The following is an 8,831-nucleotide window of genomic DNA, read 5'->3' on the forward strand; positions in this document are numbered from 1 at the left end:
GCAGAGCCACTCTTTCCCGAGCTCTTCATCCCCATGAGCCTCAGAGCTGTGGTGAGACTGGGGACAGCCATGAGCATCTCCTACACGTGCCAGTGCTGGGATGTGATGTTCCTGCTGTGCAGGGATGGAGATGGGTCCCCCCAGGACTGCCAGGATCCGCTGGCCAGCCAGGTGGATAGTGGGTCACGAGCCTGCTGCTGCGCCAGAAGGATGGAGCCGGGTGTCCCGCTGGGAATCCAATGGCCCCTGGAACTGGCTATCACACTATGCGATACAAAGCTCATCTGCAGGCACGTGGAGCACAGAGAAACCAAATTGTGTGCTGTGAGGGGGGTGAGCCCCTGGCCCAGGCTGCCCAGAGAAGCTGTGGCTGCCCCATCCCTGGAGGGGTTCAAGGCCAGGCTGGACGGGGCTTGGAGCAACCTGGGCTGGTGGGAGGTGTCCCTGCCCGGGGCAGGGGGGTGGAATGAGATGATCTTTAAGGTCCCTTCCCACCCAAACTATTCTGTGATTCCATGATTCTATGACAGGTGTAACTGCTCAGCAACGGTAACTTGTGACCAAGGAATGATCTGGCACGGAAGGTGAGGATGCCCAGCTGCAGAAAGGGTTAAACTGGTTGGGAGCAGGAATGCAGGGATTTTGACTCCTGCCGGGAAACGAAACTTCCCTCCCTGATGAGGTAGAAAGCCGGCAGACTTGTCTTCTAGCCAACGTGTGACGCACTCGCTGAGGGGCCGCCATTGGTCAGCGGAGCTGGTGCTCGGGGATGAACCCGCGCTCGCAGGATCGGTGCTTTGGGGCCGGTGCAATGCGTGGTCTTGCAACGCAGGACTCCCTGTGGAACCACACTGGATTCTGCCCAAGCATTGTTCGTTACAGCTTTTGATATTTAAGCTGCTAAAGGAGGAGCTGCTGCCCGAGCACTCACACACCAGTCACGGCGTCGCGCACACACACACACACTCGCTCCCGGGCGCTTCCTCCTCCTTCAGGCTGAACCCTCGGTTTCCCGCAGCAGAGTCTCAGGCGTTGGATTTCATAAAACAATTAATTTAATTGGAAGGTATGGCAGCAAGAAGAGCCCGGGCTGGGTGCCTCCGAAAAGAGGGACCCCGAACAAAGGAATCCCTGGGCACTGGTGCCCTCGTGACCCACACGGCCGTGCCACACGTGCCCTTCACATGCTGTCCACGCGTCTTCTAGTCCAATGGGGATTTTTGGTCTGGGCTCTTCTAACACCTAATTGGATCCTTTTCCTATGTCCAGGGAAAGACACAGGTTGATCTGCAGTTTACGGCAAGGGCTGCAGCCTCCGTGTCTTCTGGTCCGTACTCCTTGTGCAGCTGCACTCCCTGGCAGAACACGGGGAACTGAAGAGTCCTGGACTTGGGAAAAACATCACCAAAACATCAGCGTGATATCAAAACACTTTCCCGTGCTGAAAGACTAAACCCAGCACTGTACCAGCTGCTAGGAAAATTACTAAGAAAAATACCTCTGTTGGGGCTTCAGCAAATCCAGCTGCTCCTGCTCCGTAAAGCTAAGAAAACAGCCCAAATCACACTGCATTATAATCCTAAGTAATTTATTCTAATTAAAACTTGCTTATTTAGGCTAAACAACAGATAGCCCTCAAGATGAGCTCAAAATCGCCTCAGGGGGTAAAATAAGGAGTACATCATGATCAGGCGGGGGGGGGGAGGTGCTGTTTGTGGGAGTGCTCCGGACCGATCTGCGGGGCTGGATGTGCCCATGTGCCCGTACCTGTGTCCTATGGGCACATCTGCCTGCTGGAAACACGCCGTCGGCTCCACAGCTGGGTGGACCTGGGGGTCTGGAGCTGGGGCGGCCTCGCCTCTCTCCTCTCCGGCCGCTGGATGCAACAACCCCTAACAGTGGTGACGGAGGGCAAAGCTCTTCCCGTGGTCCCGTGCCCTGGGCTTGCCCCCCGGAGGCAGGTCTCCAGTTGGGGGATGTGAGAAAAGGCTCTGCAGAGGGGGGGACCAGGAGTCCAACGTGCCCATGGGGGAGCCCCGTGGCAGTGCCGCCAGCTCTGTCCCGGACTGCGTTAGCCAGGCGGTAGCCAGCAAGGTCAGCCGGGGGGGGGGGTTCTTCTCCCCTGGGCGCTGGTGAGGCCGGAGCAGCTTGGTGTCCCTCAGCCCAGTGTGGAGAGCGGGGGCTGTTGGGATGAATGGGCCCGAAGGGGGATTGTCCAAGGAGATGCCAAGAACTGGGGGAGGCAAAGGGAGGTTAAGGCAGGAGACGGGGCCAGAAGAGGTGCCCCACCAAAGGAGAAGGCACCCTGCTGCAAAACTTCTACCCCGTGACGTCTCCAAGGGAGCCCAAAAAGGCTGAAGAGGGAAGAAAGAAAAGGGTAGGGAGGGTCTAGGGGGGACCACATGGGGCAGCTGAGAGCCCTGCAGGAGTCCAGTGGCCGCTTCTCCTTTTTCCCCTGAAATCCAGCCACATAAACACCCTCTGCCTCCCCCGGAGCGCTGCCGTTTTGTCCCTGCGGGGGCCAGTCGCGGCAGGGGCTGAGCAGAGCCACAAGAGGGCAGGAGGCGCCCGCCTGCAGCTTGCGGGAGGGCGGGGAGCTGGAGACAGACCCATAGAATCATAGAATGGGTTGGGCTGGAAGGGACCTCTAAAGGCCATCTAGTCCCACCCCCCTGCACTCAGCAGGGACATCTTCAACTCGATCAGGTCGCTCAGTGCCTCATCCAGCCTGGCCTTGGATGTCTCCAGGGATGGGGCCTCCACCCCCTCTCTGGGCAACCTGGGCCAGTCTCTCACCACCCTCAGTGTAAAGAACTTCTTCCTAATGTCTGATCTAACCCTGCCCTGCTCGAGTTTAAACCATTGTCCCTCGTCCTGTCGCTACGTGCCCTTGCAAACAGCCCCTCCCCAGCTTTCTTGTAGCCCCCTTCAGGGACTGGAAGGCCGCTATAAGGTCTCCCTGGAGCCTTCTCTCCTCCAGGCTGAACCCCCCCAACTCTCTCAGCCTGTCCTCACAGCAGAGGGGCTCCAGCCCTCGGATCATCTTCGTGGCCCTCCTCTGAACCCGCTCCAACAGGCCCATGTCCTTCTTGTGCTGAGGGCTCCAGAGCTGGACACAGCACTGCAGGTGGGGTCTCACCAGGGCAGAGGAGAGGGGCAGAATCCCCTCTCTGGACCTGCTGGCCACGCTTCTTTTGATGCAGCCCAGGATGCGATTGGCCTTCTGGGCTGCAAGTGCACACTGTTGGCTCATGTCCAGCTTTTCATCCACCAGGACCCCAAGTCCTCAGCCTTCAGCCATGTGAGATCCCTGGACAAGCTGCCACCTCTCCTACACAGTTCCAGTCCCACAACCCATCTTTTCCCTGCTCTCCTTGCTCCCGCATCACCCAAAGGTGCAAGCGACTTCCCCTGTTTAATTAACCCTTCGTTATTGCCAAAGGGAGCTCTGTCTACACCACCCAGACTAGATGGCAGCTGAGGAGGTTGGAGGCCAGGCCCCAGGTGTGGTGGAAGCGAGCAGTTATGTGGGGTGAGGACCTCGCCGTTGCTCCAGCACGGGAGTGGGGAGGCTTGGATGGATGAGGAATGGGGCCAGCCCTGTGGGGTGGATCCAGACCTGCAGGCAGGAGATGTTGCTCCTCCAGTGAAAGACACTACTGGTCAGGTGGGATGAAACAGTCCCTGAGGAGGCCAAAAGGGACACCAAGTTACTTCCCTCCTATGCCACTCTGTGGAGCTGCCAAACCTGCCCCACAGCCGTGGGGAAGAGGCAGCCTGGACATCGCCTGTGCCCGGACTCAGGGTCCTCCACCAGCTGCTCTGCGCTGCGGCGGGGGCACCATGCAGTGTTTCTGGGCGGGACGAGGGGGCACGACACAGTGCAGAGGTCTTCCTGGACCTCGGTGAGGAAGGCCTGACAACAAATGGAGTAGTGAAATGTCTGCTTTAATGGCACGGAATAAAAAAGAGGAAGTAAATCTTACGTCCCTTCGGATGCTGGGCACATCTCCACAGATGGGATTTGCGCAGCCGGGATTTCCCCTCCATGCCGCTGGAAAATCTACGCGGGGTCCCTCGGTGCTGCCAGGGAAGTGGGGTGCCCAGCCTCTGAAGGGATGGAAGATTTACTTGCTATCTATAGTCCCCCTTTTATCCTGTCTTATTAACGCAGCTAGTTTATGATACCACTTGTTGCAGTTTTCTCACCAAGATTCGAGAGGAACCTTGTGCTGTCCCTTCTCCCCACCCCAGTTGCAGAACTTCACCCTGTTTCGCAAGGGCTGAGAGGAAGCCGTTTCCCCATCAAGTGACCAGAGGCGAGGAAGAGAAACAAAAAGCCTCGATAGCTCCTCTCCTAAGGTCCGTGGGATCCTAAGACCTGGTCATCATGGTGACCTGGGCAGGTGACTGGGACATTCTGGTTCCAGTTCAACCATCCCAGGCCTGTAATTGTGTCTGCAGAATCCCAGGCCGTGGGACAGAAGGTGGCTTGTGTCAACGAGGCAACCCACAGGAAGCCACACGGCTGCTCAGCGCCTCCGGCCAACGCCTTCCTCTGAAGAAACCCTGCTTGAGCCGAGGACGGAGAGAGCCAAGAGGCAGATGATGCTGCCCGTGACCCAGGTGCTGGCCTTTGGTGAGTGCCAGAGGCTGTATGGGCTCCTGGAGGGGGGACATGAGGTGTCCGGAGACTCCACAGAAACGCTACATGGCTGTTTCTCCTGCAGGTGCTTGGCTGGTGGCACAGAGCAAGGCTACACCGAGTGAGTATTATGAGGCGGTGGATGGGGAGTTTGGACACATCTCTGGGCCCCCGTCCATCTCCCAGGGTTCTTCCCCAGCCCCACAGAATAAAACCTGCCCTTGCGTGGAGGTGGCAAACCCAGGGCAGCCGGGCGCTGGGGCCTCCCCGTCTGGCAGCATCTCTCTCCCTGCGCAGGTGCCCCCACCATCTCCATCTTCCAGAAGCCGGCTGGGGTGATCCCACCGGGAGGCTCCACCACCATCTGCTGCAGTTGCCAGTGTGACAAAGGGGAATTTGATCTGTACAAGGGTGGCCGCCGGGTCCGTACCTTGGAGCTGCACGACAGCAGGGCTGAGTTCTCCATCTCCAATGCCACCCAAAAGGACGCAGGTGGCTACAGCTGCCAGTACCGGGATGGAGGCGCTGTGCTGGCTCACAGCGAAACCGTGGAAATCCGGGTGCAAGGTGAGGGATATGCTGTTACCTCTTCACGTGGGGTCAGACGCCACATGGGCACACCGGGAGGCACGTAGCCACTTGGCTTCCCCGTCCACAGGGTGGGCAGGGTTTTTCCCCTCTTCCCTGGCTTGGAGAGGTGGGGACCGTCTTCATCTCTGCTTGACCCAGGTGGTGGGGTCACGGAGATCCCAGTGGCTGCTGGCACCGTGTCAAAGCCCTGCACACCTCCTCGTGCCCTCTCCTCTCCCCACAGAGTTCCGTCTCCCCGAACCTGTCCTCTCTGTCCTGCCTGGGCACAATGTGGCTGCAGGAGCAGACGTGGTTTTCCGTTGCACCATCGCACACCCCAACGCTGGCTGTTTCCTCTACCTGGAGGGCTGGGTCAAAGAATTCAAATTTATCCCCAAGGACGAAGATTGCAAACTCTCCCACGTGCATAAAGGCAATGAGGGCCGCTACAGCTGCCAGTGTTTCGCCAGGAATGTTTCGTTCGAATGGTCTGCTGTCAGCAAGACCCTGGATTTGGTGGTAAGAGGTGAGATGTCCCCCCACCCACAGCCTACTCTTCTCTTCCTCCCTGGCATCTGTCATGTCCTGAGAGAGCTAGGCAGGAGGATGTGGTGAAAGAAAGCGGCTGTAATTGGGGGCCAAGCAGAGGGTTACAGTTTCCTCCAGATGCGTTTGAGCCTTGCCAGCTCCTCAGAGCCCCTACAGATGCCCTATAGACCCAGGGCTGCTAGGCTACCAGCGGGGGGCCAAGGGTGAGGGGACACCCGCCAGCCCCAGGACAGTTGTACGTCGCATTGCAGCCCAGCGGCAGGGGCTGGCTGGCAGTGGCGGATGAGGGCCAGCTCCATGTTCCTGTCCTCCTCCCTGGCTTCGGTACCACTGCGTGGGGTGACGGGTCAGAGACTGTGGGTAGGGGGTGTCCCAGGGGCCTGGGACGTGGGAGGTAGATCCAGCAGGAGCCCCTGGGGCTCCCTTTGAACTTCCCTTTATCCCTCCTTAGCCCAGGAGCTCCCCAGCGTGTCCCCTTCCCCACGTGTCTGTTTGCCCTGGGACTCCCACGTCCCCTTGGGTCCCCTGTTGCCCCCATGGGACTCTTTTGGTCCGTCCGGGAGCTCTGGGGGGGGCTCCTCCCAGGGCCCCCCCTCGGTGACTGTCCTTTCCTGTCCCCTGCAGATTACACCTGGAACAACGTGGTGCGCCTGGTGCTGGGGGCCGGGGTCCTGCTGCTGCTGGGGCTCATCATGGCCGAGGCCATGTGCACCCCCCGCCGCACGACGGGGCCCCGCTAGGAGGGGGCGCAGAGCCCCCCCTTCCTCCTCGGCCTGTGCCCCGTTCCCCCCACCCGTGTCCGTGTCCTTCTGTCCCCAGCAGGGACAAGCACCCATCCCCGGGGGAGGCAGCGGGGCTGAATAACCAGTCTCCAGCCGCAGCCTTCCATTGCTCACATTCGTTTATTATTTTAAAACACTGACGAAACACATCACACCGTGACCTATATATATAAATTTACTTTTATGCAGGTATAAATTTATATATACAGGACCTTTAAACCTCTGTATACTCAGGACACAAAGTTCCAGAATAGCTTCACCGGCTACAACAAAAGTATTCTTGTTATGAAAACACAAAGAGGAGGTGCGAATATCAAAAAACGCAGAATAAAGAAATTAAAAACGAGTGCAAAATGAATGAAAGTGCAAAAAAGCTTTTGTTATCGTAACGCTCCTTCCAAAACACGCCCCCTCCCCCCCCCCCCGCCCCGTCCTTTTCTGCCCCCCGAGGCCGGGCGAGCCTCAGGCCCCAGGTGAAGGGGGGGATTGGAGGAAGGGAGCCCGGCTGCAGCCCCCAGGTCGTTCCCTCTCCTCTGCACCGCGGGGTCCCCTCCGGAGGGCACGGAGTGAGGAACGGAAGCGGCCGAGTCACATCGTCCTCACGCTGCCTCCTCTTCTCCAACGCCCCTCATTGCACTCGCGTCCCCAGATCTGCCTCCGCAGGCAGCAGCTGCCCCCAGCTCTCCTAGACAATTCGGAGGGTTTTTCTTTACTAAAAGTGCTTGTGATGGACGCGGGAATCACCGGAGGATGGCAGCGGCAGGCAGCTGCGCTCCGGCGAGGCAGGCATGGCCGTCCTCCTCGCTGAGCTCCAGGCTGGCTGCTCTCACAGAAACGGAGACTTCGACCTTGCGCACACCACCTCCTGTTTTCCACGAGGAGGAAGAAACACCTTCCTGAGAGGCTCCGGCTGCTCCCACGCCCCCAGAGTCACCTGCGGACCAGCCGCCCCAGAAGACACTCCGTGCCCGAGGCTGGAGCGCGTGGTGGGACATCTCCCACAGCTCCCGCTAAGCCCTGCCAACACCATCTGCAGCAGCAGGGGCAGGAACGACACCTGCGCAGGCTTGGGGGCCTCCACTCCAAAAAAACATTTGACTTGAAAAATTCTTCATTGACTTCGAAATTTTGGCTGCAGTCACGTCTCTCAGAAAGACCCCAGAGAGGAACCTGTGGGCCAGACACAGCCCCATTGTCCTCTCCAGCTTCCTAGTGACACAGCGGTGGACATCCCCGGGAGGAGTTTGGTCAGGCAACAGGGAAAGGATGAAAAACTTTGGTGCTTCTGCCTTGGTCACAGCTGCCCTTGATGCTCCCTGAGGGGGGACTCCCAAACAATACTCTGTGGAGACGGAGGACCTGCAAGGTCAAGGGTGCAGCAATCCTTCCTTCTCCTGGTTTCCCTGCTGGGACCAGAGACAACTTCTGCTCGCAGAGGACACAGCACCCGAGACCCTGCCTGGGACCAGAACCTGCCGCCTCCACAGCCACAGAAACCACCACATTAAAACAGCGACACACCAACAGTAGAGGAAATAGGCGCTGTGGTATTTCCACAAACACCCATCCACACGTACACACACAATGCTTTGGGTCGGGTTTGGTTCGAAAGGAAAACAAGGAGAAGGTTAGAAGTTTTAACAGTAAATAGCCCTTGACCACCTGCAAACCCCGTTAACTCTCTCAACCCAGATGAATCCAGAAGCTTTGTACCCCAGCGGCTGAGTCAGCCCGAGAGGCTGAGGAACCGATGCTCATGGAACCACTAAGTGCGTGTGACAGAGACCCTCGTGTCTCCCATCACCCTTCCAGTGGGGCTGGTTTTCCTGCATCCAGCAGAGACCCAGGCTCCAGCCCCGCGCCACAGCCAAGGGGGAGCACCTTGGCAGTCCTGCCCTCTGCTCTCTTGGCAGTCGAAAGAGCCCAGAGGAGGAGTAGCCCGTGGCCACAGCTTCCCGCTGCTGCCCGTGGCTGGCACAGTCTGAATCATGCCCCTCTGCCCATTTTGCTGGTGCCCAGGCAGAGCACGGCTTGACTGCACCCAACTGCAGAGCAAGAGCCCATGGTGCTGGCCGTACCCAGGCCTGTGGGCCAGCCATGGCTCCTCTTCCCCTTCAGCAGGGATCTTCTGAGCTCACCACCACCGCCGCTCTCACAAGGCTCTCCGTCCTTCACGCTAGTTTCAGATCTGACCCCTGGGTGGCAACTCCTCTCCTGGCAGCCGGGGCAGTGCTCGGTCCCCTGCCCAAGAGGAGGAATGACTTAGCACGAGGGAATGGAGCAGA

The 8,831-nt window shown here is 58.8% G+C and overlaps 1 protein-coding gene across 2 annotated transcripts; it reads left to right on the forward strand.

Annotated features, from left to right (window-relative positions):
* The first annotated feature begins 4,305 nt into the window (after nt 1–4,305).
* On the forward strand, nt 4,306–6,656 carry LOC141750278 (osteoclast-associated immunoglobulin-like receptor). Of its 2 annotated transcripts, none has more exons than XM_074605080.1 (6): nt 4,306–4,362; nt 4,465–4,639; nt 4,731–4,766; nt 4,943–5,212; nt 5,460–5,741; nt 6,389–6,656. In XM_074605080.1, the coding sequence occupies exons 2-6, from the start codon at nt 4,606–4,608 to the stop codon at nt 6,502–6,504; spliced, it is 738 nt and encodes a 245-aa protein (XP_074461181.1). In that variant the 5' UTR covers nt 4,306–4,362; nt 4,465–4,605; the 3' UTR covers nt 6,505–6,656. The 2 variants fall into 2 exon arrangements, with proteins under 2 accessions (XP_074461181.1, XP_074461182.1); XM_074605081.1 differs by having other exon boundaries at nt 4,312–4,362; nt 4,445–4,639.
* The last annotated feature ends 2,175 nt before the right edge of the window (nt 6,657–8,831 follow it).

This window comes from Larus michahellis, chromosome 12, assembly GCF_964199755.1.
Source record: "Larus michahellis chromosome 12, bLarMic1.1, whole genome shotgun sequence".
Classification (NCBI taxonomy): domain Eukaryota; kingdom Metazoa; phylum Chordata; class Aves; order Charadriiformes; family Laridae; genus Larus; species Larus michahellis.